The 15103-nt window shown below is 42.5% G+C and overlaps 1 protein-coding gene across 1 annotated transcript in view; it reads right to left on the reverse strand.

Moving 5' to 3' along the window:
- SNTB1 (syntrophin beta 1) overlaps window positions 1–14302 on the reverse strand; it is a 298747-nt gene extending 284445 nt beyond the window's left edge. Inside the window, exon 1 of the mRNA XM_020964943.2 lies at window positions 13391–14302. Coding sequence (XP_020820602.1) covers window positions 13391–14036 — 646 coding nt within the window. The 5' untranslated portion in view covers window positions 14037–14302. The remainder of the gene's footprint in view (window positions 1–13390) is intronic.
- Between the last annotated feature and the right edge of the window lie 801 nt (window positions 14303–15103).

Below are 15103 nucleotides of genomic sequence, written 5' to 3' on the forward strand. Positions count from 1 at the left end.
ACACAGAGGATGTCTGGAATAAGCAAGTCATTTAACTTCTTGGTGCCCAAGGCAACTCTTCATGACTATAAGCTATAAAAAGAGTTACCCATCTGCAAGGAGGAAGGATTTTCTCCACACTGGGAATTCCCTGCACTGGTAAAATCATAGGTCAGGACCCTCTGCCTCTTCCCTAAAAAAAGCACTGTCAATGTCCAAGATGTGAGTGTGCCGGGAGCTCAATGGCCAACTTACATTTTTATATGTATAGAAACAAGGGAAAGAATGTCTCTGCCCCATAAAAGTACTATGGGTAGCACAAAAACTCCAAATTCAATTCCATTTAATTCAATTAAACAAACATTCCTACAATCACATGGCACTTTGCTTGGTGCTGGTGATACAAAAACAAAAGGAAAAAGAGTCTCTACCCTTAAGAATCTTATATTCTAATAGGTCTTTCCTCTGGATCTTAATAGGTACTCAGTAATTGTTGACTGCTAAATATATTAATGAATGAATAAACAATATACATACACACAGATACAAATATGGTAGTCACACACAATTATTTAGAATGGATAAGGAAAACTCTTTTGTAAAACTTCTTTTTAAAAATTTCTTCTTTTAGAGAGTTCCTAGGTCCTAGGTCCCCTTGCAAAAGATCCATATAACTTTATCCAGTGGCTTGGAAGATTATAAAGTGTTTATTTTCACCACAGTAAATATGGATTAATGAGAATATTGTTCCAGAAACATGGTCCCCTATAGTCTCACAATTATCCAGGCAAAGGTGAATTTATGGAGAACATGTTTTTCTGACAGTCTAGAAACTTCAGTTCCATGAAAAGCATTGACAAGCACAGTCAGATTACAATTGTTAAATGTAACAAGTAGAGTAAAATCTATGAGCCTATTTCTGACCATTCAATCCACCCCATACACATACACATATACACATACATACATATACTTTTTTTCAAAAGAAAGAAATATTTCTTGAGGACTGGCAAATATTAAATTTGTCTTTGTTATTTAATGCTGTTCTTTTCTTGGCTGTTAGGAGGACGTTTAAAGCTCCAAGATTAACTCTTAACAACAATATTGCACATTTCTATAGCACTTGATGGTTGTTTTTCTTGCAAAAATTTTGTACTGCCCTTAGTAAATATTATCAACATTTTACAGATGAGTTGACTGAGACAGAGCAGGTATATGACAGATCATACAATTAGCCAGTGTCACAGTAGGATTCAAATTCAGGTCTTTCAAAGCCAAGTCCCCTACTATTATACATCAGGAATGTTGCTAACTTAGAAACAAAATATGTAATTTTATATACTGTGATTTAAAGTCAAAGCTCTCTCAAATCTAAATAGCCATGGTTCCTTCCTCCCCAAATTCTTTGATTGCAGCCAGGCAGTGATAGCTTGGCCTGAAACTTCCACAGTTGAAGCATGCCTGGCCTCACTGGAGCTTGGGAAATGCGGGTTGCTGTCAAATGAAAGGCATTCCAAAATTACCTTGTGTACATTCCAAAGCAGATCCATAAATAAAGAAATAAATCTACACAACTAGGGAAGAAAAGCAGTGAAGTAGGGAAAACACTTTGATAGACTCCCACCACCCTTCCCCCCATATCCTGCTCCCTGGATGCTCAGAGCCCCTATTTGGGCCTTCATTCCTGTTTAGGACTCCTTTCAAGATCCACCTTCATGAAAACACAGAATTAGAGACTCATTGAATGTTAAAGCGACCGGACACCTTAGGAATGACCTAGTCAGTGCTCTTTCTTCTATGCTGATTGCAGATCCTCAGTCCTTTAGGATGAATTTGAAAAATTAATTTCTAGACAGGTCACCAGAACTGACAGCCTTAGTGAGTTGCCCTCCCCTAGGTATTTCTTTTAAACTGAGGACTCTTAGAGATTCCATTACTTAAAAGAGAGGTGGAGTTTTATCACAGCGGCACTTCCAGACATTGTAACTTGAGGGCTGAGAAGATATTTGGGGGTAAAGGAGGTTTTCTGTGGCACCCTTTTGTCATATCCCACCTGCTTTCAATATGTGACATATTTTGTATCTATTTCTTGTGTACCTAATTTGTAAATACTGTATACCTTGGCTAGACTATAACCTCTTCGAGGCCAGGGACTATTTTTTCTCTTTTTGTCTTTGTATCTCCAGTAGATACTTAATAGATGTTTACTGATTGACTGATAGGTAGAGAATTTCTATGTATCAGGAAGCATCTCCTTCCCTGGGAGAATAGCTGTGTTACCACATTTCTGAAGCTACTGATCTAGGAGAACAGACCTTCAGTGTCCAAAGATTCGCCTACTGCTCTTCTCTAGGGGTTAGATAACACTTCTTGATCCCTTCTTGACCCTGCCAGGGTCAGGTTTTTTTTTTTTTATCAGACAAAAGCTTTGGCCAGAAAAGTTCCTACAAGGCTTACTTCCTTCTAATTCTATCCATACTGCTCTCTGCCTGTGCTTCAAAACACATTCAGTTAGGAAATGTGGTAGATATCATTTAGACAGTGTTTCCAAAATTGTGCTTCAAGGACCCAGGAAAAAGTACCCAAAGGTTGGTTGGTTTGTTTTTAAATGAGCCCTAAAACTGTGCTCCAAGGAACCAGGAAGTTCTCCTGTGGTGGTGTTTTATTTTATTTTATGTTTATTAGCCTTATGTTGTGTAATACGAAGCATTAAAAATAATAATTTTTAGAGGATTTTACCACAAGGACTCAGAAAAAGGTTTTGTTCAAACTAAAGAGTTCTTCTATGGCAAAAAAAAATCTGAGAACTACTGGTTTAGGGTTGATTTTTTTTGGGGGGGTTTGTTTTGCTTAAGCCACTATTGGAACAAATCTCTGATTTCAGAAACCGTGAACAAACCTCCAATGAAACTTCACCAACAAACACAATGGGGAGTGACAAATTCAAGATATTATCTGGATAATTTGAGCAAGAAAGACACCCATCTTCTGCCCCATCCTCATCTCACTCAATTATCTGGGTGATTTGAGGGAAAAGAATATGGAAGAAGCTTCAACCTTATTATCCCTAAAGCTGCCTACAATCAAAATTTTGCTCTGGTTGTATAAATCCATTTTTCATGAGGACAGAATTATATGGACTTGTCAAAGATAAAATCGTGATCATTGCATGTGAGCCTAACTTGAAGGTCATTCTTTCCACCTCTGAATTTGTAAGAATTCAGTTGTAAAAACTGCTTCTTGTGAGGAAAGATAGCATAGAGGGCTAACTCTATCCCCTCTTGGTTGCTGGGAAAACAACTAAAACTCTGAATTTAGTCCTTGATCCACTGGGCAATCCTGACTCTCAAGAGGAGTCATAGCGATTTTTATTTAGCATTGAAGTCAGTTTAGTCACCCATTGAAATGGGTTCAAATTCTGTTTCAAATACCACACAGATGTGGGACCATGGGCAAGTTCTCTTACCAGTACCCTGGTGACTCTAAAAGCATAGGCCAATTCCCAATATGCTTTGAAGAGGGAATTTTCAAATCAAGAGGCTCCCACAAGGATGAAATGACAGGTTCACACCAAAAACAAATAATGAACAGATAGATAACTAAGATAATTTTAATAGAAACTAGTTATATAAGTGCAAAATCATAAAAAATGATATTGAAAATGCAGGATTGACATAAAGAAATTGGAATGTTTGATTATTAAAGGCTAAGTAAAATATTTTACATAATTTTATAAGAAAACATTTTAGCTTCTTTTAGAAAATATAAGCTGCACATTCTTAGGATTTTTAGAGATCTTGACAAGAAATTTGAATGTTGCTCTGTAAGCAAAATCCCTCCTCAGAGCCCACATTCTGCTTTTCCCTTTACATATCTTTCTACGTGTCTCTGGGTAATATCAGCACGTAACACAACACCATACTTCATGTCTCTTAGCCCTCCAAAACCACGACAACCCACACAGAGGGCTCCTTTTATACGAAAACCATCTGATGTGATTTAAACCATCAGAGCCAATGACATACCCTCCTGGGATTAAAGTGCTCTTCCATGCAAGGCTAACTTACTCATCCTGGGCATGAAGTTACCACCTAGTGTTCTAATATGGCAATTTACCAATTGGTTAGTACGTTTCCTGAATGAGTTCATTTATCTTACATGATTGAACCCTTTATTTCTCAAAAATTCCTAGCTCACCAAGGGATGGGTCACATTAGGGCCTATGAAAGACTGTGGCCATGGAAGAAATGATTATAACAAATAGGATCATGGAATCATAGATTTAGAGCTAGAAAAAACCTTAAAAGCAACTGAGTCAAACTCTTCCTTTTATAAGTGTGGAAATGAGAGGGACAAGTTAAGTGATTTAACCAGGGTCACACAGCTAATAAGTGTCACGGGAGTGATTTGAGTCCAGTTTAAATGAACAGCCTTGTAGATAAGCTCAAACCTCTCTACTGAGAAAAATCTTGAATCTGCCATATTTTGAGTAATTTATCACAAGACCAAGGACTGGGCTTGAAGTCAGGAGGCTTGGGTTTAATCAAGGATTGACACTAGCTGTGCCTCCTTAAGCAAGGGTCTTAACCTCAGAGCCTCAGCGTCCTCATCTGTAAATTTGAAAACATTTGTTTAATTCATCTCATAAGGTTGTTGTGAAAATTATATCATGCCTGTAAACTGCTTTAGAACCACAAAGCATTATATTAATGGGATCTGCTAGGTTTTCTTACACTTACCAGTATCGTAGAGCTAATGCAGGAGAGGCAGCATGGTACCCCATGGAAAGTGTGGTGGGTTACATGGATTTTGGTTCAAAACCCAGTTTTACCACACATTAACATGTAACTGTGAGCAAGTCAGTTTCTCTGGGCCTCTGTTTCCTCATCTGAAAAGGGGAGGGGGAGGAGATTGGACTCCATAGCTTCTCAGGTCCCTTCCAACTTTAAATCTATAGTCCTTTGGTAGCCAAAAACAACGGGAGTTGAAAATCAGTCCTACACCAAGGCTTATCCTTTCCATTTTCCTCAAAGTTCTTTTCCTTGAGTCTTTCCTTCTGGCTGAGACTAATTTAAGGGTGGGGTTGATTTGCACAACTCTTTTGTAATACTTCTTTTTTAATCTGAAAGAATGACTGGAGTATTAGCAGAGACAGAAAAAGAGTTAGGTAGTAGCTACTAGGAACATACTCCATGGTGGGAGTTGTTAGTAGGGACAGAAAAAGGGTTCTGTTCAACAGAGGGACACTTTTTAATGTTACTTTGAAAAAGTATATATATTGTCAATTCCGGGAAATAGCATTTTGTCTACCTATCTCTCTTTCTCTTTGTATAAATTCTGCACACATTAATTTTGCAGGTACCTACATGGCATTTATCTCTCCCAAAAGAACAGAAGCCCCTTGAGGGTAGGGACTGTTCCACTTTTGTCTTTGCATCCCAAGTGCCCAGTACGGGTCCCTGTATGTAGGAACCATTTCATAAATGCTTGCTGATTGATGAAAGACTCTTTTCTATTACATCTAGAACAAGTAAGCATCCAGCTTTAACTTGAAAGCCTCCAAAATGGGAGAATGCACTACCTCTCGAGTCCACCCATCTGCCTTTTGAATAGCTTTAATTGTTAGGAAGCTTTCCTTCGGTCAAGGTTAAATTTGCTCTTTGCAGCTTCCCTTCAGCGCTCCTGGTTCTGCCCTCTGGGTACAAACAGAACCAGACTAATCCCTCCTCTGAATGACAGCTCTTCAACTAACTGGAGACAGCTCCCTCATCCTCAAGTCATCTCCGCTCTGGGTTAAATAAACTGGGTTCCTTTAACTGATCCCTATATGACATGGACATTTACTTTGTGCTAAGTTGGAAACAATAGTGGAAAGAGTGCCACATTGAGAGTCAGAGGACCTGGGTTCAAAAGCTAGCTCTGTCACTCAATTGTGTACAGCATGGCATAGAGGAGAGAGTACTGGACTGGGAGTCAGGAAGGCTTGAGTACTCATACCATACCATACTCATATCAAACACTTACAAGCTTTGTGATTGGAAGTCGCTTAATTTCCCCAAGGCTCAACTCCCTCATTTTCCAAATGAGGGGGTTGGGTTGGATAGTCTCTAAGGGTCTTTTTCAGTTCTAACTCTATGATCCTATTAAACATTTTTGTGGGGATCCCGAGGCAAGAGCTAAACGATTCTCTTTAACATCGATTTTCACTGATTAATGCTAGCCAGCCGGTAAGGAGGTAGGTAGGATGTTTAAGACACATTAGCAATTGTTTTTCTTTCCTACTAACTGCTTTGAGATGCATCATTGAAAAAAATAGTCCTTTGAGCAGGCTGGTAGTAGCCACAGGATAGTTCTCCTTCCCCCAGGCCCATAGGACACCTGGGCGAGATGCCTCTCACAGATGTGGAGGACTGTGGGCTGAGTTATTTTTACTGCTCCACAGGGTGACTATTAAAATGCACTGCTGAACATGAAGAATGTTATCCCACCACTGCAGAAATAAGTAATTGATGGATGGAGCCAATCAACTCTACTTAAAGAGTAGGGTCCAAACTCTGAGAAGGATATGTAACCTTAAAAAGAAACAATTTAGCAATCTAAGCAGACAGTTTTAGTCTCCTCAGGTATAAAGAGCTTTTAGAATTTCAGGCTTGTAGATCTCTTAGCTACAGGAAAAAAAATGTTAGTTATGACTCTAAAATGGAAAGGGTAATGCTACATTTCCATTCAACCTATCACTCTTTTCTTGCTCCTTCTTGGGGGAAGGAACTGTGCAGTGGTGAAAAGATCATGAGGCTTGGACTCAGAGAACTGGTTTCTAATTTCACCTCTGATGCTTTCTACCTGTGTGCCTCTGAAGAAGTCAACACTTTCCTGGATCTCAGTCTCCTCATCTAAAAAATAACAGGGTTGGACTAGGGGGCTTCTGAGATCCCTCTTAGCTTTAGATCTATAATCCAAGCTGACTGGACTTTAAAATAGGTAAGCAATAGGGGTATCTAGGTGATACAGTGGATAGAGCTCTGGCCTTGAAGTCAGGAGAACATGAGTTCATATCCAGTCTCAGACACATGACACTTATTAGCTGTGTGACCCTGGGCAAGTCACTTAACCCCGATTGCTTCACCAAAAAAAGCAAAAAAAAAATAGGTAAGCAAGCATTTAACAGATGAGGAGGTGAGAGGTATCTCAGGCATCAGAAACCATGGAAATAGGAGAATGGAGGCAGGCAGGTACATGGTGTAGACAGGGTGTAGAAAGTAGTTGGCTGAAACACAGTGTGAAGGAAGGAAAGTCACAGGAAAGAAGGTTGGAAAGGACAGCACTGGAAAACAAGCAAGAAACTAATATTTGTTAAGTGCTTACTATGTCAAGCACTGTGCTAAGCTCTGGGGATAGAAAGAAAGGTAAAAACTCAATCCCTGAACTCAAGGAGCTCACATTCTAATAGGGGAAGAAAACATACAAACAACTATATACATACATACAAGTCAAACAAATACATACATGCATACATAGTATATGTATACATATATACATGCATACATATATCATATATACATACACATATGTGTGTATATTGATCTATCATCTATCTATATTTAAATTGGAGGAAATCTCATAGTTAATCACTAGCCTAAGAAGGGAGTCATTGAAGAATTGTGAGCAGAAGAGTGACATATTAGCTCTATATCTAAAACAGATTATTCATTATTATTCAGGATAGGACGGGGAAAAGAAAAAGTGTATTTCTAATGTTCTAAAATTTAATTAGAAGAGGTTTCATTCCTGTGTGGGCCAGTTGGCACTGTTCTAACATGTGGCCACAGGCTTCTCCTCCTACCTTTGACCAGCTTTTCACAAAATAGATCCTAAGTGGGATGGAGAAGGGTAGGAAGCAAAGGACTGAAAAGTCATTGCCCCTTTTAGAAAGGCAAACTCCAGTCTTCTTAATGGATGAAGGATACTTTATTTTAGCTCAGCTCTACATATGGCATGGTTTATTATATAAGATAATGTGTACTCCTATGGAGAGAATGGATTGTCAGGAAGCAAAGGATGAGTTCTCTGGGAATTCATATTCAAAGGAGAGATGAGAATGTCTCCCTATGATTTGGTTGCCAGTGGTGTCAAACTCAAACAGAAATGGGGCCACTAATCTGTACATAATGATCCCTGTGGGCCATATACTCAGTTTAAAATGCAGCACTATCTATGTTTTATTGTATTTTTATTTATTTTGTTAAATATTTCCCAATCACATTTTAATCTGGTTAGGGCCTCCCTTGGGGAGGGTTACAGGGCTCATCTGCTCTACCCACAGACACCTGGACTACTTGGACAATAGTCTCTTCCCTCTCCTGCGCATTCTGCACACAATTAATCTCTAAAACAACCACTTTAGCCTGCCCTTCTCCTGCTCAGAAATTTTCAAGGGTTCCTTATATATACAATAAAAACCTAGACACCTTACCCTGGCATCCAGAATCCTCCACCTTCTAGACTCAAACCTACATTCTTAACCCATCTCTCGACCCTTCCCTATAAGAATTCTCTGCTTTTCCCAAACTATTCTACCATGGCTGTGACTTGGCTTTCCACTTCAGTGCTTTTGTTCATTATATTCCTCTTTGTGGGACACCCTGCTACTCTCAGAGCTGCCTATCCAAAGAGGCAGTGTGACATAGTGGGTAGAATGCTGACTTTAGAAAGACCTGTGTTCAAAATCTTTCCAAACTAGCTCTGTGAAGATGGGCATGTCACATAATCTTCACAAACCTCAGTTTCTATGTCTGTAAAATAACACTACTTTCATAGGTATGTTGTGAGTTTCAAGTACAACAATGTATGTAAGGCACTTTATAAATCTAAAGGTGTTATAGAGAAGTCTGCTGTTATAATTACTCATCTGTCCATATACTGTTCGAAAACCACCTCTATGAAGCCTTCCAGACTACTCTAGCCCACATGTGATCCCTTCTACATCTCAACTTTCCCCATTGAGGTTTCGATACATGGTAGGTCAGCATAAGATGGGAATTTTGGGGGAGTTTTTCTGGAAGTAGCAGATGACATTCGAAGGCCAGCAGATGATATAGAAAAAAGTTTAGAAACTCAGAAATGCATAAGATATATGTTTACTATTGTATAATATCAACTTATTTTATCTTTTAATACCATAACAATTTATACTTCTCTGGTACAAAAGGGAGAGTCAAAAAATTTTACAGGGATTTTCCAGATTTCAGGAGGTGCCATGCCCCTAACTCCAGAGGTGTGGAAGGGATAACTGTACTTTTCTCTCTTCTGAACTCCTAAAGCACTTTTCATTTGTGCCTTTCATTTAGTACTTAGCTTTTATTGGCTTGTACAGTTAGTTTCAAATGGATGAACTAAGTTCCCAATTAGAATGGAAACTTCTTGAGGTCAGGAACCATGAGGGTCTGCTTGTTTGTCTCCCACACAGTGCCTAGCAAAATCCCTTAAGTTTGTAGTATACTAGGGTTCAGGAAATGTGGTTATAGTGTGAATGTTTAAATGAACTGATAATCAAAAGCCTGGGTCTGAGCTGTGGCTCTGTTATTTACCAGCTACACAGCCTTAGACAAATCACTTAAGCTCTCTGGTTTCCTCATCTGTAAAATAAGGGAGTTGAATTATATGATTTTTAAAGTATTTTCCAGTTCTAATAGTCCATACTGTTGTGCCATAAGAACTGACAAAAAGAATGGTTTCAGAAAAACTTGGGAAGACTTGTATTAACTGAGGCAGAGTGAAGAGACCAGAAGTAGGAGAAAAACTATCTTAACAACAACATTGTAAAAATGGAAAACTTTGAAAAACTTAAAAATTCTAATCAATAAAATGAACAACCACGATTCTCCAGAACTGATGGTGGATGAACTATACTACCTACCTTCTGACAGAGAGGTTAGGGACTCAAAGTGTAGAATGAGACATACACTTTTTGGACCTGGCCACTGATGAAGGAGAGGTTCTAAAAAAGGCACACTTCAATTGCTGGCTAGCCTGTACCCACAGGCAGACATACAGGGAAGTCAGTCATGTTACAGGTAGCCATATGAATTTTCATTAGAAGGAAAATAACTTCTGGTGATAACTGGCTACCCGGAGGGAATCCACTAAGAGGTCAGATTTTCTCTCTTAGGACACAAGATATGAAGCTCCTTTATATTATTCTAAGAGATAGGGATAGGGACTGGATCCATGATCTTATTAATAAAGGGAATTCTGGGTTAAGGCAACTTCCTCTACCAAAGGAAGTCTGTACTTTCTTTGTAACTTTTAGTATTACAATTACCCAGGACTTGAACCCAGGTCTTCCTGGCTTTGAGACCTCCTTTCCATCCATTACAATAGGTTGTCTTTTTGAAAGAAGAAATGATCATTCTTGAGAGAGCAAATTACTCTAGAGGACTAACTAAAGATAAGGAAAGGGTGTACTTCCACAATCCACATCCTTTCTTTCCTGGTTTAGCCCTCCATTTTTGGCCTCAGCTCTGTAAGTTCGAGCATTTATCTGCCCTTTTGCTCTGCTCCACTCACTCTATTCCATGCCTTCCCCTTCCACTCCACACAGTTTCTTAGGGGCACACAGAGCCTTGAGACTTCTCTATTTTGACCAGTATATGGGAAAATCCCCTTTCTTAGCTTTTTTTTTCTATGTGTATCTAATGAGGAACTAAAGGAGAATGAGAGATTGAACAAAACACAGAAACTAATGTTTACAAAGTATGGGATTTTGCTTCAAAACTTTAATAACCAAGCACATCTTATGATGTGTCTGCCCCTCTGTCCTTTCCCCTTAATCCTCTAACATTTCATATTTTAAAAGCTGAAAAAAGATAACTTCTAAGCCTAAAATATATTAGGGTTGTTTGGGCTTTCTTTCATGCCTGATGGGATTCCTCTTTTCTCCTAGACCTTGATTCCATATTGTATCTCCAAATTTGGGCAACATTTTTAGTCTGCAGCCTCTGGATTCCTACCAGTAAGTCCTCTCTGATTTGGGGTCCCCTGGGTGAAGAAAGTGTCTCCCTAGCTGACTCTAAAACTATTTTCCTCTAGTTTAAAACCACCCTGCATTAATTTGAATGCACTTTGTACTTGCTGAAAGTTTCCAGGTCCCCATGAGTTCTACCCTTATCCCTAACCTGTATCTCTCTGGCCTGGGAGGTTTGGCTAGAAATCCTCACATTCTGTTCAAAGAGGATAGTTCTATTACACCCACCATTGTCACCTAACCTTTCAATTTAGGGGCTTTATAATGGGGACGCCATCCTTCCCTTTACCTAGACCCCAGGTGCTTCATATTACCTCCCTCCAGCAGCCAGGTGAGCCCATTATCTATCTGGTATTTTCTCTTCCTCCCTCATGGTCTATTTCATTGATAACATCCTTTCCACCACCACCCCACCGACCTCAATGTAATTTCCCCCCCTCTTTACTAGATAAATTTTTTTTTGTCCTGACCAATGATTTCATCGGGGTAGAAAGCTCCCCAGTGAGGAAATGCTTCCAATCAATGCAGCTCAGCTACCGTTTGGCAATTTAAGTTTGCTAGGAAATTTCACAGTCACTGAAAGACTAGTCCAGGGTCACACAATCGAGGCTAGACTAGAACTCAGATTGTGTTGCCTTCTACATCACAAAGCATCTATTTAAACGATTATTTATCTGAATTGTTGGTAAGAAAACCTGAAGACTTGAAGAAGTGTTCAAAAAAGAAAAAAAGGGTGGAAAGAAAAAAAGAGAACTGAATAAGAGGTGAGGGGGTCAGTTAGTAAAATAATAGACTGAAGTCAATGACCCTACTAAGCCTCTACTCAATATTTTACAGGGCTCTAGAAAGACATAGGGTTGGATGGTATGTGAACGTGTTTATTTGTGTATGTGTGTATATTATATACATACACACACACACATACACATAATTAAAATCGGCTGGGACAAGGCCCTACTACTCCCCCACATACACACCTTAGCAAAGAAAAACTTGACTGTTTACTTATGTTAATCACCAAGCCAAAGCAAATAGACTAGTGCCCGAGTTAGTTGCAGAGAGTGGTAGAACCAGTGGAGGGAATCAGGTGGCGCAAAGCAGTGTTACGGGCAGATTACAGAAACACCTCCACCCCCAACTCAGCGTAGCTTTAATTCATTCCTTCTAGGCCATCAGGTGGGTTATCACATTCCAGGGAGTTGCATCACCTGTCACAAGTTGCAAAGTCTATTTTCCCGCAGCGCTGGGGTCGGCCGCGGCTTCTCTACCTCTCACAGCTCCACACAGAGAGACAGCAGCACCACCACAAGGCCAGCAGGGAGTCTGGACAGACTGATCTTCCTCCACCCAGATCCCATGCTCTCAGACTTACAACAAATGGTTCTTACGGGGTCTCAGATGGAATATTTTGTTCCATTGGATGGGATAATGTGCCCCCAGTTGGTGTGAAGAATTATCTGTTTTGCAACCGTTCCCCTGCATACACAACGTTGGATATCCCCAAACCTGTAATGAACAGTAATTCCTAGGGTATTTCAGACGTAGTCCTAGTGTGTGTGTGGGGGGGTAGAGGTGGTCAGGTTAATCGGGTCACGAAGTAGCTTCTAAGGCACCCTAGGCACCGCTAATAAACTAGAAAAAAAACCGTGGGCAGAAAACAACCTCACAGCTCTCTACCCAGCTCAATCAGGAATCCAGACTGACTGGACCAACGGACGCTCTGCAGAAGGAGTGGCGAACTTCTGCACGAAACTGCCACATTTTCTTAGCAAAACTCTCGTGTCTCGCCTTAGCCGGCAAATTCTCTTTCTCTCTCTCATAGGAGTTTCATCACAAGTCTCCACAGGTCACATGTGCAACCAGTGAAAGGTCTTACACCTTGCCCAACCCCACCTGCAAGGGGCGAACCTTCTCTTCCTATGTTCCTTGTCCGTCCCTGTCTCTTGAGCGGATTCGCCCAGAGTCAATCAATCCCCAGACCCAAAGCACCAGAGTAGGAATTCGCATCTGGGAGAAGATTGGGATTATCCTCTTCCTTCCAGTTTCCAATCACACTCCTCCCACACCCTCACACCCCAGCCAGACCCCGACCTTCACTGTAGTACCAGCCCAAGGGTAGTGTTTATAAACCCGGCTCGGGAAAGCGAGATGGGGTGACCTAGGCTTTTCATTCATCCCTCCATTGACGCTGGCAGGCTTCCTGGGGTGGGGAGGTGAGGCTGGTTTGTGGGACACAAAAGTTGTCAGGACCGCGCGACCACCGAGACTGACTCTGTGCGTGTCTGTCAGCCGTGTATGTGTGTGTGTGTGTGTGTGTGGTGTGTGTGTGTGTGTGTGTGTGTGTAAATATATATGCGCAGAGCGTCCGGGGAGGTATTAACCCCTTACCTTCCAACAGCACCTCTTTGCCCGCTCGTTTGAGTGCCTGAACTGCCTCGTCGTGGGTGGCGTCCCTCAGGTCGGCTCCATTCACAGACAGGATCGCATCCCCCACGTACAGGGCCTGGGTCTGATCGGCCGCCAGCCCCTTGAAAATCTTGCTGATGAGGATAGGCATCTTGTTCTCTTTGCCCCCCTTGATGCTGATGCCCAGCCCCCCGAGCTCCTGTTTCAGCACCTTCACGCCCCGCTTCTGGTTGGCAATGGACTCGGGCACTTGGTCTGGCAGGTCAGTGAAGGCAGTGCGGACTCCCACTTGGGGGCTGCCCCCGCTCGGCTGCACAGGGGTGTCCAGGGACTGGTTCCCGCTCCCAGCCCCACCGCCGCCGCTGCCCCCGGGAACTCCGGGGCCGTGGCCACTGGCCGCACCGCCACTGCTCCGGCAGAAAGACCCATTGGTGGTTCCGCCGCCCCCGATGCCGTTGTAAGCTCCGGCGCCCTCCTCGCTGCTCAGGACCAGGGCGTCCTCGTTCAAGTTCACCAGAACTTTGTACCAACGGTCCCGCACCAAAACTTCCAGCAGCCCGCTCCGCTGCCCCCGGCCACCGCCTCCCCCCGCCGGCGCTGCCGAAGCTGCTGCTGCTGCTACCGCCATCTTTCCAGCATTCTTAAAATACCATGTGATTGCAAAAGGGAAAAAAAAGTGGGGAAGGGTGGGTGTGCTGGAGGGAAGGGGGTGGGGGCTGGCCAAGGGGTCCTGCGGGACCTAGAAGACAGAGAACCGGGAGCGAGAGGCAGCGCCCGCCGCTGCCGCCGCAGGACTTCACTCCCTGAGTTCAGAGACACACTCTGCACGCACGAGTTGGCTAGCGCCAGCTAATCGCTTCGGCTGGTTCCCCCCTCGCCTGATCCGGGGCGGGGTGGAGCAACCTAAAAGAAGAAGGAGGTGGGGGTGGGGGAGAGGAGCACCCTGCCGCCAATTGCAAAACCCCAAACCGAGGGGAGCTGTTGAACTGCAAAGAGCTGGGCAGGGTGTCTCTGGAAAGGGCACTCGGAGAAGGGCAGGGAAGGGACCTGGCAACGACAGCTCACCTGTTCCAGCCGCCGCCGCCGCAGCGAAGGCAGACAAATGCTGTACCACCCCACCGGCCTCCCTCCTTCCCCAATTAAGCGTAGCGGAGACCTGAGCCGAGGACTGCCCCCCCTCCCCGCCCCAATCCTTGCCAAGAGCCCCCTCGCTGCGTTGGCTCCCTTCCTCTTCACAGACTTTTTACTCTCAACTCTATCTTATTAGCTGGTTTTCTCTCCAGTTTGCTTTCTTGGGTCACATCTGCTACCCTCTTTCTTGGCCTAAGCCTGCCATACTCTTCAGATTTTTCCCGTTCTTAAATAAACCTAGGGCTGCCTCTTCCTACCTTGCCCCAACCTAATCTTTCCTTTCCCAGCTGAGCTCGGGTTGGTCTCCCTTTCGTTTAACGAATTTTGTTTGGAAGTCAAGGACAAGGGGACTCCGGGGCTAAGTGAAAAAGTAGCTTTCACCCTCGGGAAAAGAAAAAAAAAAGGAGAAAAGGATTCCCTGAGTATCCAGACTTTACAGTCAACCTGAGGAGGTCCTCATAGTAGCCCTTTTCTTCAAGGCTCTCCTTGTTCAGAGGACTTACCTCCTGCCAGGTCAAAGGAATGGAATTGGTTTTAGTCCAATGTCTGTTATCACGAATTACG

The sequence above is a fragment of the Phascolarctos cinereus genome, unplaced genomic scaffold, assembly GCF_003287225.1.
Source record: "Phascolarctos cinereus isolate Bilbo 61053 unplaced genomic scaffold, phaCin_HiC Scaffold_4;HRSCAF=312, whole genome shotgun sequence".
Classification (NCBI taxonomy): Eukaryota; Metazoa; Chordata; class Mammalia; order Diprotodontia; family Phascolarctidae; genus Phascolarctos; species Phascolarctos cinereus.